This window comes from Setaria italica, chromosome VIII (assembly GCF_000263155.2).
Source record: "Setaria italica strain Yugu1 chromosome VIII, Setaria_italica_v2.0, whole genome shotgun sequence".
Classification (NCBI taxonomy): Eukaryota; Viridiplantae; Streptophyta; class Magnoliopsida; order Poales; family Poaceae; genus Setaria; species Setaria italica.
In genome coordinates, this window is record NC_028457.1 from 16,063,174 (window position 1) to 16,089,833 (window position 26,660).

Sequence of the window (26,660 nt, forward strand, 5' to 3'; positions counted from 1 at the left end):
TTGTTCATACTCCCCGGTTTTTTTACTCCTTTCTGAATGCATGAACGATCCATCTTCCTTCTGAACTTGTTTACGCCGTTTGTGGGCATGTCTTCTCGAGAGGAAGAAACAAACAAAAAAGAAACAGGAGTTTCTTTCGTTATTGAAGTACACGAGCCTCCGCTCAAGTCGTTGCTGGAGCAGAATTCCCATATTTCCTTTAGAAATCAAGTGTCCGTACATGCGGTGAATATGGCCTTTTGGGTAACACGCGATGCTACGCTAGCTCGAAACTGTTACCTCGTATCTTGCCTCGGCTAAACAAGAATCGTCGATGCGAAGAGCAACTTCAAGAGGCTGCTAATCTTACCTTAATATCTTTTTACGAAAAAGGAGAAAAAACAAACTCCAACAGTCCACCCAACCTTCCCCAATTTTTTAGCAACGCTAAAAACAGCCTACCACCGCGTATATTTTAGCGTTGGCATTCCTCCCCAATCCTGATTCCCGCACGCTCGCGTGTCCCTTCCGATGGGCCCAATACGATGACGTGGCCTGTTTTAAAATATTGGGGGCTATTTATTAGCGATCTGCTGTGGATTGATATATTTTTTGGGGAATTTTTTTTAAAGAACCCCCAATATATAATTTTAGGGAAGTTGCTCTTACTCGTCATCAATGCGCGCCGACAATAAACAAAGGCCACAATGCTGGAGCATGTAGCACTGAACCGTGTCTCGACGAATGTTTGGTGTTGCTTCGAAGATATGGGGGCCGGCGAAATTCCTCTTCGGCTATACTAGCTTCTTATCTTCTTTTTTTTTCTTTTTGTGACGTGCCTTATTAGGATCTAGATAAATAAGGGATGTTTTAAAGAAACTGTGCAGAAAATAATTTAAATGAGTTTTAAAAACTCATTTGAACAAGTTTCTCAAAGCCCTCCGATCCTTCCCCACAATATTCTGGCTTGAGACTGGAACCGATCAGCAGCGTACGTCTTCACCGGCGGCACGCGGCAGCAAAACAGGCACCAAACAAGGCACTCAGCATGCAGAACGCGCAGGGGATTCGCAACCGCAACGGCTGGCCCCATCATCATTCCCGCCACCTCTCGCGCGCACACCACGCGCTAGACTTTCCTCACACAGCTCACGCTCCACCTCAGCTTTGCGTCCCTTCTACTCCCCTCCACCGGGCGCACTCCCTTTCCCAGTCTCCCCTGCCGCCGCATGCCGTCTTCCTTCTCGCGCATGCAACCACCAGACCCGGGCCCCTCCCCCGCCAATCACACTCGTAAGAGCAGCTCCAGTGCTACAGCGAACCAAACTGACACACATAGCTTTGGTGGACTTTGGTTCGAGAGCTCCAGCGCTGTATTCGACTGCTGGCTGGGAGCAAACAATAAAAAAATCGGAATTGTAGGATGATTGAGCTGCATGGGCTGCGCGAGACGCCAGCTGTCCAGTTCTCTTGGTGGAATATTTTAATCAGAGTGGCGCTGCTGGTTCGAACCGTCTGCAAATATCGATTTTTTTTTTTGCCTGTGGCATGCTCAAGAGCTGTTTGGATACTGGAATTAAAGTTTAGCTCTTATCAAATCGAATGTTCGGATGCTAATTAGAAAAAATAAACATAATCTAATTATAAAATTAATTGCAGAAATCCTAAGCTAATTAGCGAGACAAATCTATTAAGCATAATTAATTCATCATTAACAAATGGTTACTGTGCACCACATTATCAAATCATGGACTAATTAGGCTTAATAGATTCGTCTCCTGAATTAGCCTCCATCTGTGCAGTTAGTTTTGTAGTTAACTTATGTTTACATCATACATTTGATGTAACATGGACTAAAATTTGACCTATCGTGAGCCAACAGGCCCCCGGTGTGTTCGGTTCGGTCACTGGAGCTGCTCTAACCACCACCTCGCTACCTTGGCCACGGCCATGCATGAATCCCCTGGCCCTCTAGAGAACGAAAGCCTATCGCTAGGCAAGCTGCAGTACCGCCAGCATCCTTCACCTGCACACTAGCCACCACCAACCCAGCCTCTGACCGAGGCCTGTGGGGTCCACCTGCCATGGGGCGCGAGGGGGGGGAAAGGAAACAAAACAATCATGCAGCGACGCTAGCAGCACGCGTGCGGTGATTGATGCACAGTGGTGGCGCGAGCAAGCATTCCTGTGTTAGCTTAATTGATGCCGGTCGGTCCACATGATTGTCGATAATGCCGCTCAAACCCTTAAATGCTGGGTTCTTCTTCCCCGGTCTCACCCTCTCACTACGTAGTGACACGATTATCATTGCACCACCCTCCCTCACTCACTAACTCCCGCCATCACCTCTCTAGACACACAGAAAGCCACTACGGTTACCTGGCACCGGCAGCGCAGCCAGGGCAGAGCACGGAACCAACCAATCGCAGAGGCGAACGGGGCCAAGGGCAATCAGATTCAGACAGATGAGGAGCTCACCGCACTTGCTCGGAATCCTCCTCCCCCTCCTCCTCGCGCTCCCGCCGCCGGCGGCGAACGCGCTGTCGGCGGACGGGCTGGCTCTTCTGGCGTTGAAGTCGGCGGTGACGGACGATCCGTCCTCCACGCTCTCCACCTGGTCCGACGCCGACGCCGACCCCTGCCGCTGGGTGGGCGTGACCTGCGCCAACACCTCCTCCTCCGGCCCGCGCGTCGTCGGCGTGGCCGTCGCGGCGAAGAACCTGTCCGGCCACCTCCCCTCCGAGCTCGGCTCCCTCCCGTTCCTCCGCCGCCTCAACCTCCACGGTAACCGGCTCTCGGGCGCCGTACCGCCCGCGCTCGCCAACGCCACCTCCCTCCGCTCCCTCTTCCTCTACGACAACCGCCTCACGGGCCCGCTCCCCGCCGCCGCGCTGTGCGCGCTCCCGCGGCTGCAGAACCTCGACCTGTCCCGGAACACGCTGGGCGGCGCGCTGCCGCCGGAGCTCGCGCGGTGCGGGCAGCTGCAGCGGCTGCTCCTTGCCGACAATGGGTTCTCCGGGAGCGTGCCGGCGGGGGTGTGGACGGGGATGGCGGGGCTGCAGATGCTGGATTTGTCGGGCAATAACTTCTCCGGCGCCATCCCCGCGGAGCTCGGGAAGCTACCCGCGCTCGCCGGCACGCTGAACCTGTCACGCAACCACCTCTCCGGTGGGGTGCCGGCGGAGCTCGGGCGGCTGCCGGCCACCGTCACGCTCGACCTCCGCTTCAACAACCTCTCCGGCGAGATCCCGCAGTCGGGGTCGCTCGCCAGCCAGGGCCCCACCGCGTTCCTCAACAACCCGGGGCTCTGCGGCTTCCCGCTCCAGGTACCCTGCCGCGCCGCGGCCCCGTCGGCTTCGTCCTCATTGTCCCCGCCGGCCCCGTCGTCCTCGGCCGCAGCGTCCGGAGGCGCCCGGCAGCCGATCAGGACGAGCCTCATCGTGCTCATCTCGGTCGCCGACGCGGCGGGCGTCGCGCTCATCGGCGTCGTCGCGGTCTACGTGTACTGGAAGGTCCGCGACCGGCGCCGAGCCGCAGACAATGCCAAGGACAAGGGCGGCGGCGGCGATGACGAGGAGGAAGGGCGCGGCCAATGCCCGTGCCCGTGCATGCGTGCCGACGCGTGCACGGACTCGTCCTCGGACTGCTCCGACGACGACGGCGGCGGAGACGGCAAGTGCAGCGGCGGCGGCGGTAACTCCGGAGCAGGGGACGTCGGCGGCGAGCTGGTGGCGATCGACAAGGGGTTCAAGATGGAGCTGGACGAGCTGCTCCGCTCCTCGGCGTACGTGCTGGGGAAGGGCGGGAAGGGGATCGTGTACAAGGTGGTGGTGGGTAACGGGACGACGCCCGTGGCCGTGCGCCGGCTCGGCGGCGGCGCCGCCGCACCGGAGCGGTACCGGGAGTTCGCAGCGGAGGCCGGCGCCGTCGGGCGGGTGCGCCACCCCAACGTCGTGCGCCTGCGCGCATACTACTGGTCCGCTGACGAGAAGCTCGTCGTCACCGATTTCGTCAACAACGGCAACCTCGCCGCGGCGCTGCGCGGTGAGTGCCCCTGCCCTCTCGCCTTCATCCCGGTTGTTCTGCTTTGAAACCCCCTCTGTTTCCTTGCGCTCGTCGGGCCGTCGGGCCCACCTGTCAGTGGCACGGATGGGCAAGCCACGTCGGCTTGGGGTCCTGCCTAGAACGTCGGCAGCTCGCGGCAGACGCGAACAAATGGAAGCGTGGCTGTACATATTTGGCTTCTCCATTACGATCGATGGAGACAAATCCATGGCCGTGGGTGGAGGACGTGGTCATCTACTCATCTCCTGTTAGGAACCGGACAATTTCACTCGAAGCTAGCAAAGGCCCGGCCCCAACTTACAATGGTGAACGACGGTTATTGGAAGAACACGTGAATCCATGATTTCCGTCACAATGGTCCCATGCTACCTAGTTTTATTCATCATACCTTTTGCCACCTTGGACCTTTTTTTGGGTGAAGCCAAGAGAAACTACATATATTGATGACTTAATTCGTCGAACAAAGTAGGCCCATGAACCAAACTAACAATATTAAAATTGTAGATTCTAAATCGATGCTCTTTAAATAAGATTGTAATTATACGAAATCTTCAATATAAATTGTACTCCCTCCATTTCAAATTATAGGTCGTTTTGATTATTTTTTTAATACATTAGCTTTTGTCACGTATTTACATATATCTAGATGAATAACAAAAACTATACATTTAGAAAAGTCAAAACGATCTATAATTTAGTACGGAGGGAATAGAACAGTAGAAGATGCATTCTATCAAGTAGAATCATAGAACAAAGACCTTTAATCATGATCCTGAAGTTGTAAAATCGGAGCTTATAGAGTCATGATTTCGACTAACTATGGAACCAACACAAGATAGGAGAACACCTATTGTCTTTTTGATCTCTTGTCCTCTTAAATATAAATATAATTAGTAGGAGGCAACCCTCCTATTTCTAAAAAAAAACCTCGATAGGTCTTTTTTGTTGGGAGTGGGAATGCCAAGAGGCGAAAGAAGCACATCATTGCACATGGCAGATGGCACTGGTTGATCTCACGCGTAGCATGGGTTGGAAGTATGGCAGCAGAGATTGAGAGCGGTGCAACGCTAGAACGGGTAACAAACAAATATTGCGCCGGTGCCAACCAAATAGTCGACGGTGTGGGACTTGGGAGGTCACCTGTCAGCAGTGCGAAACAAATAGACATGGGGTCGAGCGAGGGACAGAGCCATGGCGTTATGTTAAAATTAAAGCTTCCAAAACAGGCGGGAGTGGTTATGGACCACGGTGCTCGAGCCTCTGCTAATGTTTGGGATTTGGGCATCGCCAAGTAAGAGTCGGTGTCGCCATTCTGTTCCTATCCCTGAGAATGGTGCTCCGTTTTAATGTGAATAGGGGACGCAGAAAATTGGGGACCATATAGACTCGATCGATATGGAGTATGGGTAATGGCCTGGTTAACTGCAGTTTTCTAGATATACTGTAAAAAACGTGCAAAACAGCCAAAGGGATGTACGTCCTTCGACTGACCAAGAAACAGGGGAACTGGGGAAGCCAAAAAAAAAGCAGCTGCCCTCGTTCCTTTCGGCCAGAAATCAAGCAGATGTAGGCCTGGTCTACAATCTTGCCGGCCTGGTTTCATAAAAAAAAAATCTTGCCGGCCTGGTTTAGACTCTAGAGCCTCTTGGAAAAGTTCTGGTGCGCGGGAAAAGGTAGGGAGGAAAAGGCAGAGGAGATTAGTGAGACTGTGAGAGCATGAGAGGGGAAAGCAGCTTACACGCGTGCACAATTATATTTGGTTGAGCAATAGTTCTCCATTTTTATGAGCTACCAACACTTTTCGAAGCTGCTTTTCCATGCTGCTAGCACTGGGTGTTACATACTTAACACTATGCTCCCTTGAACAATGGATTAGTACATCCTCCCAGTTGGCTTTGATCGAAGGTTTGAGATACCACTGGCATCCGTCAAGTGCTCTCTCTCTTAATAGCGCACCCTTGCACGGCCTTCTCGGAGGCCAAGTGCAGGACGGGGTTTCGAAGCCCCGCCGGTGAGCCTCCACCCTTGGAGAGCTACCACCGGGCTACAAGCCCAGCTGCTCTCTCTCATATATTGACCGGCCACCTGCAGCAACAAGGTCGTCACGAGAGCCACGCACACGGATAGGTCTTCATCCGGTGCTGGTACCGCCGCGAGACTCCGCTGAAAGCATCCAAACCGGCCAGCCGGGAGCGTCCATGCGGTGGACCACGGCGAGCCCTCCCTCCCTCCCTTCCCATACCCGCAAATGTTTGGGCGCTGACGCGCTGGCTCGCGTCCAACCCGCTGCATGCAGCGCCGATGGTCCACTGGTCGCTCACTCACTCTGTCCTCTCTGCCCTGGCTCAGCCGGCAGTGTCCCTGTCTCCATCCTGTTCCTGCTGGTTCGCTGAATGAATTCGGCCAGGCTTTGGTCGGCGGATCATGCTAACACTTCAGGGAAAATGGCCATTTAGCATGCTGTGGGTAACTGCAGTTTCTAGGCATTGATAGGAACAAAACACCCAGAATTAAGGGCTCCAGGACCGAACGGAACTGGGGTAAAGGTGGTCTTGTCCGTCCACCGGCTGACCCAGGAACAGGGGAAGCCGAAAGGCAGCTGTGTCTGTGCCGACTCCTTTTGGGCTCACTACTGTATTGGTGTAGGGCCATGGCCCGGAAGCAATCATCTTGCAGTCGCGGAGGCAGGTCTGGACTCTTGGATTTTTTTAGTTTTAACCCCTTTTAATCTAAAATTTTATAACTAACCCCTCCCAATCTATACTAAAATGTAACACAAAATTGATTTCCACGTGGCGCGTACGTGTCCAAGTGAGGGGGCGCTAGCCATGCCGTGCATTCCAGCGTGACAAGCAACAGCGAGGTTGCTGGCTTGTTCAAGTGCACAAAATTTCAATTTATTTAGCCTTATTCGGTTCTCTGTTTTAACTAGCCAATGACCTTTTAAATTCTTTAAACTTGGCAAGTATAATATATAGTGTACATGTTCCATTTTACGTGTTTTCACTCTAAAACATGGTGTAAAAAATGAAAAATCTAATTTCAAAATAGGTTAAGTGTTATTGAACAGATGAACTCCAGTTCTAACTAAAATTGAGGGGTCTTAGGAAGGAGTTTACTGATACTAAAGATTTTAATCGTGAGCTTACTTCGTGAAACAAAAGAAGACAAGAAATAAGATTGGCACATATCCTCTGATTAAACTGTGTTGGTTGTTGTCATCCATATACAATATGGAGCTACTGTAGATATAATATGGGTGGAACATAGGAGTTATTGGTGGCTTTATTTTGCGGAGACTCCGTGACAATAGCGTCATCGTCATGTCATAGTAAATTGTTGCTATGATATTATTTCGAGTTAATGTTTTTATAGCTGGTGATTGAGAGAGCTACTGATTCAGATAAACTAACGCATGTAATTATGAAGATTTTTAGAAGGGGTCTTAATATCTTAGTGCTCACGCAAGAATTTAACCTACATCTTCCATAAACAATGGAGGTGGGACCCGCATGTCATTGTGACGGGTACCTGAGCCACGGGTACCCCTAGGGGAGCGACTCCCGAGGGCCTGCTCTCCGACCTCAGGGATGGATGGGACACGTGGCACCCCTCCGACCTCCCTCGGTGGACCTCCCTCCGACGCCTCACCCAAAGGACCGATCCCACGCGGCCTCGAGGAGGGGAGCCATCATGACCGGTATGACGCGCTATGAGCATGACCCTGCGCACCTACCCACCGACGCGTCCGCGTCAAGGGTTGGGCGGTACAGTCTCGCCCACCCCAACACCAAACCACGTCTAGGAAGCGGGCCACAAGGGGTCCTGGTATGTGCACCGGCTAGAGAATGCTACCTGACCTCTTGGCGGGAGGTCGGGAAGGGCAGCCCCAACCGCATGGCGCCCGCCATTGACCGAGCGGTAGCATGCCAACTCTCATGCGTGAAGGGGCGCATGTCGCATGCCCTTTCCACCACGACAGGGGTTGATGGATGGGCAGCCGCCACGGACACACACACACAACACAATACAAGCTTAGGAGCACCCCGTTGTAAGCCTCTCACGCACTCGAGCTCAAGGAATCCAATCTGCTACCTAAACTGTAGCCGTCACCTTAGAAAGATAGCGAGAGCTTGGACGATGTTTGCTTGACAAATGCGTATGTGCAGCATGCGTCTAGACATGGAGTTGGTTAACGGGCCGGCTCAGCTCAACTCAATGCGGCTTGTTGTGTAAACGAGCTAGCTCCATTCGGCTCGTTAACAAAATGAGGAAAAAAAAGCTAGTTTTGGCTTGGCTCGGTCAAGCTTGGCCACATAAATTATGTTTCCCAGTACGAACCAACAACAACCATTCAAATACATGTATGATTCACACTAATGAATCAAAATTCAGAAAGATTATTCGTACCAACTTAATCCACTTTAACTCTTAATTACGATTTACAAGTAATAAATATGATTTCCTTCCAAGTTAAGAACACAAAATAATCCCCCAAAAAGATAAAAGAAAAAACCAAACAAACACCGTGAGATGTCTACAAATGACGTGTATTAGAGCCTTGGAGCATGGACAGATAACTGAATCAAAGTTTCCGTCGCTTGGTTTTGATCTCTATAGGTACAACTAATAACACTTAGCCTATTTAGAAATTGGATTTCCAAATTTCCACACCATATTTTGGAGTGCAAACACTGAAAATGGAACGTATGCACTCTATAGAATATACTTGTCGAGTTTAGCGATTATATACTTGTCGAGTTTAGCGATTTTAAAAAGTTATTAGCTAATTAAAATGAGGGAACGAAATAGGCAAAGTGATATGTATTTTTATGCACTTAAGAGTACAGGCAGGCAGCTAGCAGCTCAAAGAGCTGGTCACGGCATCTTGTATAGCGTGACTGCCAAAATGGTTTGGCGTCACTAGCTCGCCACGTCAGCTCCACATTATACTCGATTTTTGTTTATGCTATCATGGTATATTGGTCACACCGTTGCATGCAATGTAATTCAATTATTAGTCGCGCCATAGAGTTTGGCTTGGAAATATAGATTGGGAGGAGTTATTGATAAAATTTTGGATTAAATAGGTTAAAATAAAAAAATCCTCGGGCCGGAGCCTCCAAAAAGTGGTGATGGGAGCAAACAAAAGGTTCCCGGAGGGAAAAGCAGTGCCTGAGGAGTGGCGGCGATGAACAAGAACAGTGTTCATTTGATAAGAGTTGTGAGTAGATAAATCACGTAATAAACTTATCATAAAGAAAGAGGGAAGAAGCTCGTCGCTGCTTTTCTCACGGTGCTCAGCCGGTAATCAGTATACGTCAACCTTTTTGACAAAAGGGACGTGCATGTCTCTAAGGCTAAAGCTTAGGTACGTTAACCCTCTAGGGGAGAAAAAAAGACCGTCTTTGAGCACCACATTGTAGTACCCCAGTAGTACTTGCTTGTAAAAAGTGATCATGTCATGTCCGTGCAGTTAGAAGCTTTATGCCTGTGAGAAACACGACAGTTCTACAATGATCGGAGGCAGGGTGCTTCCTGCCCTTGTGGGGAGACAGGGCAGCCTCGGCATCAAGGAGCAGCTTTCTGCCCGGCGTGTGGTACAACACGGAAGAGTCCCTACTGATTAGGTCTCTGACCGTGCATGGTTTTACTGGGATCCTTCTATTTGCAGGGAGTCCATAGGATTACCATGCATGCTGCTTGATAAACAACAAGATGCTTAGATGCATATACATGCACGTGCTGCTATACTGTTGCTGTAGTTTGCGAGTTAATATTGTGGTCGCCACGTGTTCGTATTCATGGCCGTAGTGATGAAGTACCTACTTTTGTTCCCACCCCAATCATCTCCAGCTAACACTGCCTTAAATCGATCCATCACAGTAGTTGGAGTGTTCATTAGTGCAAAGCATGTGGCCTGAGCTTTTTTTAGGGCATAAAAGTTTTCCACCCAACGCTTTAACTGTTTTGAGCCACACGTCGTGGCACTACAGTGTTAGAAATTTAGGCATATTTTAATTTTAAAATTAAACATGTAAAATATTATCATGATAATATATTGAGTGACTCGATAACAGAATAATATGTACCAGTGTTCAAGTTTAATCTTCAAATAAGAACAAACATAACCAAAGGAGATTCAGGATGTAAGCTGGGGTGGGACCAGTACCGGAGGCACCGGATTGCGCCGTTACCATCTGAATTAGTCATACTAACCGTGGAATGGCCTCAGTCGATGTAGTCGTACAAATTCGATGCCGTGAAGAGTCGATGCAGTGTAGTCCCACGAACGGCCTTCGGAAAGTAGTCGAAATAGTCGAACGGCCTTGAAAGGAATACCTGTTGGTGTATCTCTAGGAATAGCAGTCAGCACAACACATCAATGGCAATCAATCCGTCGCATCGCTCATCTCGTCTCGACACGACTCGCCCACGCCCACGCCGCCAGCCCACGCCCGACCCGGCGAACGAGCACGCGCGCGTGTTGCATGCCAATCTCTTTTATCAACTTCACAAACGGTGTACAAAGAGTTCATCTTTTAAGTCGATTGAGAGCCTCCTGAAATACCCATGTGGGACTAAACACATAGCTCTCTAGCATTTATTAGTGAGCTTTTAATTCTTTTAGTTGAAATAAATAAATGGGCCAAGCCCATATATTCCAACAATCCCCACCAAGAATTTCAAGCCACACTAGAAATGCTCTTAGATCTAGTGTAATCTTTGATATACCAGTATTTAAAGGAGACTGTTAAGTTGAACTTCCATCTAGAGCTAATGCTACACTTATTCACAACTATTCAATGGACTATGCCTTGAATTGACAGTCTTGTGCAAACAAGTTTGACCAAAACCCTTCACTGATATTAGGCTGCGAAAGCATCCCCGCGGTTTGGAGCTTATAAATTATACTCCAGGCCTTTCATGAGTTTCTAGAGATCACCCACATCTCATAGACTATGACCAGTAGTCAGACTCATATAGGTGTATTCCTAAAAAGATGTTCTGTAGGACAACATCTTTGCTTCAAAGAAACAACTCCCTTGTTTCAAAGAGGCCACTTGGAACACATTAAGGTATAAACCAACCTGCCATACAGGATTGAAGAGAAATGCACCTTTCACTGGAATGATCCTATTCAAAGGTTCTCTTCTCTCAGTCAAAAAACCATTCTACTTCATGGGATATCCGATCACATAGAATAGGTTACCACTATAGAATAACTCACGTGGGTCTCAAGCCCAATTCCATAGATGCATTGTCTATCATATTTCGTGAAAGACCCTTTGTGAATTGATCTGCCAGATTGTTAGCAGTTTGAACATAGTCCAAAGCTATAACTCCGGAGTTTCTCAATTTTCTGACAGATTTCAACCGCCTCTTGACATGCCTTGATAACTTCATGTTATCCTTTGAACTGTTCACTTGACGATCACAATTTGATTGTCACAGTTGATTAGAATTGCCAGTATCAGTTTTTCAACTATCGGCAAGACCATTAGGAATTCACAAAGCCACTTAGCCTCAACAGAGTTCTTCTTCTATTGTTGACCTCGTTAAGATGGTTTGCTTGCAAGACTTCCAGGAAACAGCACCACCTCCAAGTGTGAATACATATCCACTTATGGCTTTTATCTCATCAGCATCAGAGATTCAATTTGAATCACTATACCCCTCTAGTATCCTTGGGTGACCAGTATAGTGAATCCCGTAGTCCACAGTGCCTTTTAGATAGTGCATCACTCTCTCTAGAGCATGCCAATGATCATCTCCCGGATTCGAAACAAACTGGCTTAGTTTGGTCATAGCAAACGAGATGTCAGGCCTTGTAGCACTAGCCAAGTACATAAGCGAACCAATAATTTGAGAGTATCTCAGCTAATCTCTCATTATCCTTTTACTTTTCTTTAAAATTACACTAGCATCATAAGGTGTTGAAACAAATTTGCAGTCACTATAACCAAAGCGACTTAGAATCTTTTCCACATAATGGGATTGCAAGAGTGTAACCCCACCATCACCTTCTCTTACTAGTTTTATATTAAGGATAACATTAGCCTCTCCCAAATCTTTCATCTCAAAGTTTTGAGATAAAAAATCCTTGACTTCCTTAATCACATTAAGACTTGTCCCAAAAATCAGTATGTCATCGACATACAAGCACAGTATCACTCCTTCACCCCCACCAAAATGATAGTACACACACTTGTCAACTTCATTCTCAACAAAGCCAGCAGACGTAAGAGTTTTATCAAACTTCTCATGCCATTTCTTAGGAGCTTTCTTGAGGCCATACAAAGATTTTAACAACTTACACACCATTTCTTCTTGACATTTTGCTACAAACCCTTCTAGCTGATCCATATAGATCTCCTCCTCCAACTCTCCATTTAGGAAAGTTGTCTTAACATTCATTTGATAAACAAGAAGACCATAAGAGGTTGCTAAGGAAAGTAACACTCAAATTGTGGTCAATCGAGCAACGGGTGAATAAGTATCAAAGAAGTCTTCTCCTTCTATTTGAGTATAACCCTTAGCCACAAGCCTCGTCTTATACTTTTCAATAATACCATCAGGCCTAAGCTTCTTCTTGAACATTCACGTGCATCCTACGGGTTTGCATCCATAAGGACGTTCAACGACTTCCCAAGTTCCATTAGACATAATAGAATCCATTTCACTCCTTACTTCTTCCTTCCAATAGTTAGCATTGGGAGATGAGTATGCCTCTTCAATGGTTTTAGGGGTGTCATCCACGAGGTATACAATGAAATCATCATCAAAAGACTTTTCAGTCCTTTGTATCTTGCTCTTTCTGGGAGCTTCATTATTATCCTCCTCAAGATTTTCCACAAGTGTAGGCTCACTGTGTTCTATCACATCGTTAGATGAACTTGTCTTATCTCTCATAAGAAAAATATTCTCAAAAAATATAGCATCTCTGGACTCCATTATTATACCAACATGTAAGTCAGGTACTTCAGATTTTACTACAAAAATCTATAACCAACACTGTGAATAGCATAACCTAGAAAGACACAATCCACAGTTTTAGGTCCAAGCTTACGTTTCTTAGTTATCGGCACACTAACCTTTGCCAAACAACCCCAAGTACGTAAGTAAGAAAGTGTTAGCCCTTCTTCTCCCATTCCTCGAATGGTATTTGTTTATTCTTTGTAGGAACACGATTTAGGACATGACAAGCAGTCAATATAGCCTCACCCCACCATTTCTTGGAAAGTCCAGCTGTATCTAACATAGCGTTAACTAAATTAGTTAGAGTGCGGTTCTTTCTTTTGGCAACCCCATTTGACTGAGGTGAATAGGGAGGTGTTCTCTCATGAATAATACCATGTTCCCTGCAGAATAAAGTAAAAAAATTTGAGAAATACTCGCCACCACGATCCGACCTAATTCATTTGATCTTTCTCTCAAGTTGATTTTCTACTTCAGCTTTATAGATTTTAAAGTAATGCAATGCTTCATCTTTTGACTTCAACAAATAGATGTAACAAAATCTAGTGCAGTTGCCTATCAAAGTCATGAAATATTTTTTACTACCTTTTGTCAACACGCCATTCATTTCACACAGATCGGAATGAATTAATTCTAAAGGTGACAAGTTCCTCGCCTCCACAGCCTTGTGAGGCTTGCGAGTTTATTTTGATTCAACACAAATATGACATTTAGAATTTTTGACAGAGGTAAATTTTGGAATTAAACTCAAATTAGCTAAGCGCGTCATACAACCAAAATTAATGTGACAAAGTCTCGAATGCCAAACATTTGATTCATCAATATTAACAATGTTGTTCATAACTTTGTTACAATCATCAGACAAAGAAAAGCAGAATAAGCCTCCTCTATCATAACCTTTTGCAATGAAAATACCAAATTTGGACAGAATGCATTTGGACTCAAAGACTAATTTAAAACCATCCCTACATAGTAGAGATCCGCTAACTAGATTCTTCTTGATAGTGGGGACATGCTGCACGTTCTTCAATTGCACGATGTTTCCTGAAGTAAGCTTCAGATTGACCATACCAGCACCAAGAACACGCGCATGTGATCTGTTTCCCATTAACAAGGAGCCAGTCCCTCTAACCTGGTAAGAAGAGAACAAGGAGATATCAGCACACACATAGATATTAGTCCTGGTGTCAATCCACCACTCGGGTGAGTAACATAATGAAAGAACTATAGTTAATAAATTATCATACCCCGATGTTCCTCCAGACTCGCTTATAACCATGTTGGTAGACTTCCTGCCTTTGTGATTTGGACACTGTGAAGCAAAGTGATTCGGACTCTCACACACAAAGCAAACTCTTAGCCGGTGCAGTTGTCTGTTTAGTCTTCGCTTGGTTCTGCGGTGGCTTCTTCCTCTTCCTTTGTGGATTGGAATTGTTCTTCTAAACAAATTTGGTGCTTGAAGCTCCAACAATTCCTTTCCCTCGTGTGTCTTTTGCTCTTGCCTTCTCTTCAACATCAAGAGTCCCAATGAGATCAGTGATGCTGAACTCTTGCCTATTGTGTTTTAGAGAAGTAGCAAAATCCCTTCAAGAAGATGGCAGCTTAGAGATAATAGCTCCGACCACAAACTTGTCGGGTAACACACATGGAGCCTCTTTGCTGCAGTCTTTAAGATCTTTTGCTAGCGCCTGAACCTCATGGGTTTGTTCTACTACAGGACGGTCTTCAACCATCTTGTAGTCAAGGAACTGCCCCATGACATACAACTCACTACTAGCATCAGAAACTCCATACTTAGCCTCAAGAGTATCCCACATTACTTTGCCATTTGGCAGCGAGAGGTACGTGTCAACAATGTTTTCAGCTAGAACACTTATGATGGCACCACGAAAAAAGCTATCAGCACAGTCGAAGGCACTCCCATCCTCTGAGGTAGTGCCCTCGGGCTTTCCGTCTGCGACAAGCATAACGTTCATGGCCGTCAACCATAACGTAAGTCTCTCATGCCCACGCTTGTAGTTGGAACCATCAAACACATTTGGTTTAATTGACGTAGCAAAGCTAGATATCGAAAGCTTATCAACATTATAAGGTTTTTGGATTGTTACAAATCTAGGCATATTTCGGTACATTTTAATTCCAAAATTAAACACGTAAAATATTATCATGAATATGTTGAGTGACTCGGTGATAGAATAATATGTGCCAGTGTCCAAGTTTAATCTTCTAATCAATAAGAACAAACATAACCAAAGGAGATTCAGGATGTACCCTGGGACGGGGCCAGTGGCGGAGGCACCGGATGCGCCATTACCATCTGGATTAGTTATATGAATCGTGGAATGCCCTCAGTCAATGTAGTTGTACAAATTTGATGCCGTGAGGAGTCGATGCAGTGCAGTCCCACGAATGGCCTTCGGGAAGTAGACGAAGTAGTCGAACAGCAGCGAGCGACCACCAGGATGTAGATGAAGTAGCCGAACCGGGAGCGAGCAGTCGCGTTCAACGCTCCCTAAAAACCTTATCGCCTGCGTATCTCGAGCAGGATCTTAGTAGCAAGCGAGGTTCCGGAGGCTCTGCTCTCACCAGTCCTGTGCACACGGTGCTAGCGATGGAGATGCAGAAAGCGCATAGAAAACTGAAGAGGGAGAAGATCGTCTCGACACGGCCTCAGCAAGATGAGCGCGCGCGTGCGGAACGTAATCTCTTTCATCAACTTCACAAATGATGTACAAAGAGTCCACCTTTTAAGTCCATTGAGATCTTCCTAAAATACCCATGTGGGACTAAACACATATCTCCCTAGCATTTGTTATTGGGCTTTTAATTGTTTTAGTTGAATTAAATAAATGGGCCAAGCCCATATATTTCAACATACAGGCCTACTGTACATTTGTTGAGATAGATGTTGTTCCTCGGAGGCTCAGAGCGCGCGAGATATTTTGTTATTGTTACTTTTTTTGAGGAAATTTCTTGTTATTTGTTACCTTATTCACAGTTGCTCGGTTGGTACTTTCTTATTGGAGAAACAAAGTCTCTGAACACTCAATTTTTCTCACTTACGGTAGCTAACGATACCTGGCACTCCTGGGTGTTTGAAGGAAGAACCTTAGATTATATAGGTCTGTTCGGCTGGACTTATAAGCCGGTTGAAAAGCTGAAACGGCTGATTTGTTGTGAGAGAAAAATATTATTCGGTGGCTGATAAGCCGACTGATAAGCTGAAACGAACAGAGCCGCCAAAATAAGAACAAAAGAACTCAAAAGTTGCACACTCTAAATTGGGAATCACTTCCCTTTGTACTTTTCCATGTGATTTCTGTTAACCAGGCTATTATCATGCGCCCAATGACATTTCTTCATATTTTATTTGGGTTCTGAGACACTTAAATTAATCCGTTTCATTTGGATTCTAATAAGGTACGTAAATGTTCGTCCGTATTAATTTGATGGAATTTCAAGGACACAGCAACATGTTCATGATCATGAATTGTTAATTAATAATTTTATAACCATCAGAAATTCAGAATGATCTATTTTATCCCATACGCACTCAACTACTATAATTTTTTCATCATCAATCAAAAAAGAAAGAAAACAGAAAGAGCTCCAATCCACTAACCACTGTCACGCATGGTCTGTGCAGGCCGGTCCGGGCAGCCAAGCCTGTCATGGTCACTGCGGCTGCGGATCGCCAAGGGCGCGGCGCGCGGGCTGGCGCACCTCCACGAGTGCAGCCCGCGCCGGTTCGTCCACGGCGAGGTCAAGCCCTCCAACATCCTGCTCGACGCCGACTACAACGCGCTCGTCGCCGACTTCGGGCTCGCGCGCCTCCTCACCATCGCCGGCTGCACCGACGTCTACTCCGTCGCGGGCTCCGGCGGCATCATGGGCGGCGCGCTGCCCTACGCCAGGCCCGCCGCCCTGGCGGCGGACAGGTCCGGCGCGGCGTACCGCGCCCCCGAGGCACGCGCGCCGGCGGGGCCGGGCGCGCGGCCGCCGAGCCAGAAGTCCGACGTGTACTCGTTCGGCGTCGTGATTCTCGAGTTGCTCACGGGGAAGGCGCCCGAGCACGGCTCGCCGTCCGCGTCGTCGTCGTCGTCGGCGTCCTTCTTGCCGGGGCACGGCGGCGAGCAGCAGGAGGCCCCGGAGCTCGAGAGGTGGGTGCGGCGGGGGTTCGAGGAGGCGCGGCCGCTGTCGGAGCTGGCCGACGAAGCCGTGCTGCGGGACGCCGGCGCGCGGAAGGAGGTGATCGCGGCGTTCCACGTCGCGCTCGGGTGCGTCGAGGCGGACCCGGAGCGCCGGCCAAGGATGAAGGCCGTCTCCGACAGCCTCGACAAGATCGGGGCGTGACTTGTCGTCAGTTCGTCACTGCTGGGTCAAAAATGGTGCTGGAGTTCTACATTTCCCCCCCGTAATTATGCATATCGTTATTGTTCTTCTCATTTTTTATTTTTCGTTTTCTCCCCTTTGAGGCAATAATGATTTGTAGAAATATATAGCACGGGAGCTTATTTACTTTGGCATCATCAGTTTTGTGCACTAGTACGTACTTCATAGTTGGCTACACGAATTCTGACTTGTGACCTTATTTGTGCCCACGATTTGGCTTCATAAACTCGAATACCAGGAATCATTTGCAAAATTAATGGCATTAGAGCCATTTGCCGCAAGATAAAGAGGAGCTAGAAACGTGTGGGAATTGATGGCAGAGAGGAGTGGAGCATGGAGGTGGGTCTGGCCACGTCGGAATGAGCTCGATTCGAGCTTCCCGTGGTCAAGAATGGCGGAGGCGGTCTCGATCACGAGCACCAGCTAGCAAAGAGGAACGAGGATGCTGATGAATGGGACCCATGTAACGTGAGGGAAGGAGGCACGGAGGGATGGGGTGCATTTTGGTGTCGCCGTGAGGGGGGTGAGGGGGCTCGTATATAACTTGTAGAAGCTATATAAGCATTATGATTTTAAATTCTATGAGTCTCAAATTAGATATCTAAATTCAACATTTTATGAAAAAATCAACGAAATAATAAATTCAACATTTTTAAGAAATATGTATTAACATTTCAAAAAAAACCACCTTCAACAATTTTCGTTGACTATTTAAAAAATTTAAGAGAACGGATTCAAAATTTATCAAAATATAAACCAATTTTTTTTAAAAAAATAGTTGTTGCATTGGCTTCTTTAAGGGACTTCATGAGCCCCGTGCAAGAACTTATCGATCCTTCTCATTATTTCATCCCGGCTTATTTGGGACGGGTCATCTGCTCCAAGAAACTCGAAGCCAATGGTCTCGCGCCTCTGTAGTGGATTGATACGGCGCTTCATCCAACTATACCCACACTAATGCCGGTGAGGCCTTGCACCTTCAACTTGATGATCTTTTTCACCAGCTCAGGCACCTGGATTGAATAGGGCATTGTAATTGACACTACCCATCAATTATTCCATAAGGGCCTCTAACCTGTATGAGGCAGAAGTTTCAGGTGCATGGATTCAAATATAGCACCACTTTTCCTTCCTACCTGTGTTGGAATCTTCCAAAGTGGAGTCAAATATATTGATCCACAAAACCTTGCCTCAACTTGATCCTAGGGCCTCTAACTATTGTCAGAATCGCCCTTGGCCATAATGATTTTGGTGATTAATGTCAACATAGTCATTGGAACTAATGTGTTTACAAGATATACCTTTGTAGGTATTTTGTAGGTCCCAAGGATGAACTCCAAAGCTATGAAAATGAGAATAAAAAGAAAGGCTTAGAAGAATCCGATGACAAATGATGGTATTGAAGCTAAGACAAAGACACACGAAGACTTGAAGCGAATCTTGCTGGAAATGTGCACCGATACATTCCACTATGATACAGTGACCATTGGCAAGATAATCGAATCACTCGATGACATGAAGAACAGCATAAAGGCTAAGGACGTGTACTGTGTGCACCAACACATTCGGTGGATATAGTGGATCACCACTGAATGAGTTGGTGTGATCGGCTTAGCTCACGATTGGCTCTAGAACTTTTGGAGAATATTTGTGGCCTCACCAATTCATACGGAGGGCATAGTAAACTGTAGCAGCGATTGAGCCGGTGATGGTTGGCAAAGGAAGACAACGGTGCGTCACCGATCCATTCGGTGACATTCAAGGCGCATCATCGAATCAGTCGGTGATGCATGTGGTTAGAGCGTCCGTGGCTCAATGGCTAGCTGGAGTTGGACCATTGATTCATTCGGTGGTGCACACTAAGGTGCAACAAATCATTCAGTGACTGTAGTTTTGGTGACCATGTTGGCGACAGTTAGCGCGCCAGTTTGTAAACCGCAAGCGCACAAATCATCGTAGCTTTTCCCTTAGAGTATTTCATTCAAAGTTTATCAATCCGTGGATCAGTAGCGAACTGCTAGGATTTTCTATCTAGTCTAACGGATCAATCTTAACATGAAGCATTGATTACATATGAGGGGGTAAACCTGATGTAAAGATAAGTGATAAGAACACAGGTTGACCACATCCACAGATACATATGAGATAACATAACCAAGGTAACAAAAGCCTATATCCTTCTAGTTGCATCTCCAGCCAATAAGCAAGCACATCATACATCTCATCCAAAGCAATCTTTAAACTACTATCTCCAGTCAACCTCCCAAAACCCGCACCTTAGACGGAAGTAGACCGTGTCACGATCCCCCTATCAATCTAGGCAGTTTAGGGCACAAACACAAGTGAACGTGTCTGAGCATCATGAAGGGTCAACATACCAGATCTAATCTCCATGATTACATGAGGCATGCTATCTAGTCTAATATAGAATTAGACTAAGGAACAAACATATTCATGATAGATAGAAAGCATAAAAGGAGGCATTGAGTCGTTAACAGATCGGATGACATGAAGAACATTGCTCACATAATAGATATATTAGATCATTACATTCGAGTACATACCATCGATGATCCACTATTAGCTTCTAAACTCCGCCATGGCACAACCGCGCAGGGAGGCCATGTTGGCTAGGATTTAGCCTAAGCTATCTCCTAGACATCTCTAAAGACTTGCGGCAACCCCCTCAGCTCCCTATGGTGTGTATCCCTTTGTTTCGCCAACTTCTAGTGAATGGATGTGCATGCCGACGGAGAATGATGATATATATAGCCTACATATGTCGTGGATCGAAGGGTACGTCGATCATGGCAAGGAAAGTACTTGGACGATCAGCCTAGTCGATTTCCCCACCTTGCCCACCTCACATGCTCGAACCTTCGATACGAAAGTTGTAGATCTTTCTAGTGTAGACACTAATTTCACCCCAATCAGAGTCCAGATGAGGAAGATATGGCATGTGCAAGGTCTGCTGCTTCTATGGGCCTTTTGACTTTACAATCTTGAGGTTGATTTAGCTTAACCATGAGATTAACTTGCCACATCATAACATGCTTCGCACCCTAAGTCCTCTGGAATGATGATCCATCAAACGTGGATGCATTTTGAGGGTGAAACATGCCAAGCTGATCAGCCTATGGGCCGATCGGCCCACCCTCTTCTAGGCTCCGTTGGTGCTCGTCTTTCTTGTGTAGGATGCTTGTGTTATCCACATTCTAGGTCTAAATCGAGCTTGTACAGAAGTCGCCTGTTTATGTCGTATTTCCTACCATTTTGCAACATAGTCCAAAATACAACACATATGTGAATATGGGGTTATTTCACGTGCCAAGTGGTGGGTTAGTGTAATAATTAATCCAAAAACCCCATTTAAATAGCACTAAAAAGGTAGCAACAACGAGTGCCAACAATCCTCCCATGCTTAAACCATGCTCATCCTCAAACAAGTTTAGGATACTTGCTTAATTAGGAAATCAATGTTGCCCTTCGATGCCATCCCTGCACTCAGTTATACATAACAAGACACGTTGCTCTCTTAAGTGTTTAAAGTTCAAGTTGTGACCCGCTACTCATCATGAAATATAAACTAGCAATAAAGAACATACCACAAATAAAATGAATACAATACTCTTGAACCTAAGTGAACTTCAGACCTTTACCCTATTCCATCATGTAGATAATCATGAAGTTTCAAGTACTAAGGAGCATTTTTATTTTTCTTGTTCCTTTTCTTCTTTCTTTTCTGTTTTCCTTCTCCATTTCTTTATTCTTTCATTTTCATTTTCTTTTGCTCCTCAGAACTTGTGTCAACATAATCAAATTACACTTACTTCAGCAGCGCCAATCTCTCTTTGAATAAACAGGGTATATATATATTGTTCAATGCATTATTGGCTTTTTTCATTGCTTTTCGGAATGAAACTCTATTAGAGTTTTGGTGCTTTGAACTTATTTTGCGGGAAATATCGAAATATACATAAAATGGCATAATGGAGAGTATGTGCAATTATTGTACAAAATATATCATCATCACAAGCAATTCCAAATGCCAAGTTGGATGGCATCATTGCCAAGAGCTCGACGAGACGATCGAGATGGATATATTATTTAATTATTTTGGAGCTTGGATGAAAAAATAAATAAAGAAAATAATAAGAGGTGTTGATGTCATTGCTGACATCATCACCCTTGATGTCGCGCGGGCACCGTACCAGGCGGGCTCCACCTCGGGCGGACCCAGCAACTAGCGCACCACGCCACGCAGGTAGGGCGCGCGCCAAGAGGCCCCATCGGCCAGTGCCCAGCAGGGGCAAGCGCGGGCAGCTAGCCGGGGCCATGTGGTGTCCGATGGTTGGAGGCGGAGGGGCCACGGCGCGGGACGCGGGAGGAAGCGGCCTGGCCGAGGGGGCACGTGGCGCACGAGGAAAGGCCAGCGGCAGGTTTTCCCTAGTTTCTCGGGTTCAGCACGGATTCTCTCGATTTTCTCCGGTTTTTCGTTCCACCGCCTCCAGGATGCGTGCCCCACGAGTTTGAGTGCTAGGGACGTCAATTTCAGGTAGGGACAGATGTGGAGATCTCGAAATTCGAATCATCTGAATTCGTATCCGCTACAAATGTTAATATGGGCATATGTATTCATATTCGTTTTTAATATGGATGTCAAATGGATGTATACATATCCAATTTTCAGTGTTTTTCTGTGCTCGGCTCCATATTCATATTTGACAAAAATGTGAAGTATCCGACATTATCCGTATCCACCGAAAATAAAGAACGCAATGAAGCCATCTAAAACTTATTTATTACTAAATACTAAATACAAATGATATTAATTTTAATATTGCTAATAAAATAATTAAATTTACACCATTTAAACTACTAAAAAATTATCTATATGATAAATGACTAATTATGATAACATAATATTACTAGTGATATATAATGATAAATTTAACTAATTTTAATATGGCTAATCATATTAATTTTAAATATATTATATTATTGATTAAATGAATAAATTATATTTTAATGAATTAATATACTTATTTTTATTATTAAATGATATATATATGTTTATGAAAACACTTATTTTTATATTTTTTGATATATTTGATGATTTATTAATAAATATGTTGTTTTCAATAAGATATCTACTGCACTAGGTTCAAAATTACTCCTTATTTGTAACATGATTTTTGATCAATTATAAACCATCGATAAAGCAAATTGATACTACGTTATGAGTCAAGTAAGTATCCGAATGCGAATCTGAATTTGAACTATTCATTTTGTATTCGTATTAGTATTCAAATTCGAATTAAAATATGTAAATAGTGCTATTCAAATTCGATTCCATGCGTATCCGATCCGAATCCATCCTTTCTAGGTGAATGTGGCACCAGGAGAGAGTTTGGGGGAGGAATATTCCTTTTGGATGCTAGGAGTATCTCCACTCTCGCAAGACAACTCTATACTATAAATAGAGACCCCCTCCTCACTTCCAACACACACCACCAAGGAGTAAATCTCCATTACTCTTTCAATATGTAGAGTTAGGTTAGTTTAGATCAGAGTTAGAGTCGAGTCGATATTTTCCTCGAGGTTCCGGAGAAGTCTTCAGAGGTTTTGATAAATGCTCCTGTATCTTTTCTTTGCCAAAAAGTGTGTTGACGCAAAATCCAATCAATGTACCGCGTGTGTGGATGCAAGAAGACCGAGTCACTGTAACCACCAAAAACCGGCTAAGCTGGTTTTGGATATAGGCTAAGCTGGTTTTTAAATTAGGCCAAGTCGATTTCAGAAGTAGGCTAAGCTGGTTTCGTCGGGCTTCGCCAAAATCGGATCGAGAAGCGATGACGAGTGATGGTGCAGAACATGCTTCTCGCGTGCTGAGTGTTTGTTTAGAGATATGGGAAATTACTTTTGCTGGAATGTAGAAGGAATATGGGAACACACCATCACCAAAGGGCGCTCTGATATAACTTCTGGATCAACATGGGATGCGGATACAATTAGGGTATGTGCTGATTACCACGAGCAACTAGACATCGAGCACGATGATCACTGGGAATGTGGTATTCACAACTCCTATTGAAAAACTGATTTGCATAATTGTGTGCAACTACAAGAGATGCACACTAGTTAAAGGATTCGCTGATTCGCTCACTAGTCTATCGGGGAATGCAAGAAAACTGCCGGGTACTAAGGACGCGTCTGCAGCAGGCAGCGAGCACGCCCTCCACGATAAACTGATCTCTGTTGGTCCTGTGTCCAAACAAACTTGTGTTGGATTTTGGCCTATATGTGGCCCAATCTGAAAATTCCAAAGCATGCACAACCTTTAGTCTCATATTGCTAATTCAAGGAGAGGTTGCCTTGCTTAAATATGGGAGTCTCCTTTCTATGTAAAATAGGTGCAAATGAGAGAGGAGACTGGTACTACAAGCACGCGTAGCTTGCGCGCATCTTCGCGTGACTTGTGACCTGTACAACAGGCTGTTGTTTGTGCAATTACCATTTTTTTATGCTGAGCCTAATGGCGATTCAATGAGATTGAAACTGCCGTTTTAAACAGCAATAAGAAGCGTCAGTTTCTACAATTTGATGGTAGCGGTTTTTGTCATTCAAAATTAGCAGTTTCTACTATTTTATGAGACTGTTTGATGGGGAAAATTGATCCACTATTGAGTCTATAATACCAGGAGACGTCCTGGTTGAATAGAGGCTGAAAAAACACGCTCGCATTCCCACTGCTGCGCTGAACCTTTTGCTGCTGCGCCTCGTCGACCTTCGAACTGGGAAGGATCTTGCTGGTGCAACACGTCCCGACATATCTTTTGCAGTGAGCAAGTTAAGTCGTTTTACTTCCAATCCAGGGAAGGATCATTGGGAGGCACTACAGAGAGTGCTACGTTACCTGAGAGGTACAACCGAATATGGAATTCACTATACTGGTTATCCATCTGTTGGAAGGATATAGTGATTCCAACTGGATTTCTGATGCGGATGAAATTAACGCACGAGTGGCTATATGTTTACACTAGCAGGTGCTGCAGTTTCATGGAGGTCATGTAAACAGACCATTTTGACGCGGTCAACCATGGAAACTGAGCTTGTAGCACTTGACATGGCTACTGTTGAGGCCGAGTGGCTAAGAGAGCTACTAATGGACTTGCCATTGGTGGAGAAACCAGTTCCGGCAATCCTTATGTACTGTGATAACCAAACGGTATTGATCAAAGTTATGAGTACTAAGGATAATATGAAGTCCTCGAGACATGTGAAGCGGAGGCTTAAATTTGTTAGAAAGCTGAAAAACTCCGGAGTAATTGCTGTAAATTATATTTGCAGTGAGAAAAATCTAGCAGATCCCTTTACTCAAGGGCTTGCACGGACAGCTATTTCTGTTGCAAATATAAACATGGGGTTGAGACCCATTTAGTTGCAAAGTAATGGTAACTCATTTCCTTTGATAGGAGATCCCTGATTTGAAAAATGAGAAAACAAGTTACTGCTGTAACGGGGAGTACAGATTATTTAAGATTACCCATGTTCCATATAATGTACTCTCTTCTGTATGGAAGGTTGGCTATTATGTCTTAATGTATTCTAGTGTCCACTGAGGGAAAAGGTAGCGTCCTACAAGATACCTAAAATGAATACACCTATGTGAGCTAAACTATTAGGTCGTAGTTCATGAGAGTGGGGTAATCTCTGGAAAGCTCATGAGAAGATTGGGGAGCAAGACCTTTAAAAGCTCTGTTTGGACTTGGCGTTTTGGCAGCCTAGTACCAGTTGCATCTTCAAAAGAAATCTGACAGCAAAAAGCTATGAATTCAAGGCTTAGTCCATTCACAAGCTGCTGGAAGATGGACCTTGTTGATCTAGGTGTAAGTTCAATCCGTACGGGACTTATACTGAAAATCTAGCATATATAAGGAGTGTTTAGTACAGTAGCTTTGGAATTGATGGGGGATTGTTGGATTTTGGCCCATATGTGGCCCAATCTGAAAATTTCAAAGCACGCACAACCTTTAGTCTCATATTGCTAATTCAATGAGAGGTTGTCTTGCTTAAATATGGGAGTCTCCTTTCTATGCAAAATAGGTGCAAATGAGAGAGAAAAAGACTGTTGCTACACGCACGCGCAGCTCGCGCGTATTTTCGCGTGAAAAATCATGTGACTTGTGACGTGTAGAGCAAGATGTTGTTTGTGCAATTACTATTTTTTTTATGCTGAGCCTAATGGCGACTCAATGAGATTGAAACTGCCGTTTTAAACAGCAATAAGGAGCATCAATTTCTACAATTTGATGGTAGCAGTTTCTGTCATTCAAAATTAATAGTTTCTACTATTTTATGAGGCTGTTTGATGGGGGAAACTGATGCACTATTGAGTCTATAATACTAGGAGACGTCCTGGTTGAATAGAGGCTAAAAAAACACGCTCGCATTCCCACTCGCTGCGCTGAACCTTTTACTGCTGCGCCTCATCGACCTTCGAACTCGGCGTGCACCGGACTTGAAGGGAAGCGGGATCTCCGAAACCACTGCAGCGAGACTCCTGCACGGGGCGGCAATCAGGTTTTTGGGCAGCGTCTACACGCGACCGCTTGATGACTCTGCAACACCTACAACACGTTCGACCATGTTCTGCGCGAAATTATTGAGTAATGTCCCTGCAACACCTTGTTCTAATCAATATGTTGCCTGTTTACATGTGTTGTATGCTTGCGTCAATTTTCATCTATGTGTTTTTCCTCCAAATAAAATCTGGAATGTTTTTAGGCCCATATTCCAACAACTTGCATGGTGGTGTGCAACTAGGAGCGTGGTATGTGCCAGTATAAGGATTGGAAATCGAACAATTATATTTCTGGGGAACGCGAAAGAGAGACAGGATGGCACGGCTGTGTAAACAACAGGAGCATTGAGCATGTCGAGATTAATATCTCAAGAATCGTTGCACAAATGGGAGATCCCTTGTGCAGGGGTGTGTGCAGGTATATGAAACAGGTTGTGGCCAAAGGGATTGTCTACCAGAGCACTAGATAGATGGGAAAGCGAGCGACAAACGGCATTCTGGCTGCTGGTTGCGAAGGAGCGACAAACTCGTCGGGTTTCAACTGGATTGGCGCTATGGGTATGGATCACATCACAAAACATAAAAAGAACAAAGAAGAGGTGATAGGGGCCTCGTTGAGGTTTATGGTGAACGGAGGCAGGCACGACGGCGTCGGGTGGCG

General features: G+C 45.7%; 1 protein-coding gene across 1 annotated transcript; it reads left to right on the forward strand.

The window, feature by feature from the left end:
- Positions 1 to 1,971: 1,971 nt before the first annotated feature.
- On the forward strand, positions 1,972 to 17,668 carry LOC101763479 (receptor protein kinase-like protein ZAR1). Its single transcript, XM_004979133.4, has 2 exons — positions 1,972 to 4,023; positions 16,670 to 17,668. The coding sequence occupies exons 1-2, from the start codon at positions 2,445 to 2,447 to the stop codon at positions 17,374 to 17,376; spliced, it is 2,286 nt and encodes a 761-aa protein (XP_004979190.1). The 5' UTR covers positions 1,972 to 2,444; the 3' UTR covers positions 17,377 to 17,668.
- Positions 17,669 to 26,660: the final 8,992 nt, after the last annotated feature.

Bases quoted from the DNA above. Each gene is read 5' to 3' on its own strand.
- LOC101763479 (XM_004979133.4), top strand. From the start codon at position 2,445: ATGAGGAGCTCACCGCACTTGCTCGGAATCCTCCTCCCCCTCCTCCTC. The intron at 4,024-16,669 runs GTGAGTGCCCCT...TGGTCTGTGCAG, and splicing joins CCTCGCCGCGGCGCTGCGCG to GCCGGTCCGGGCAGCCAAGC.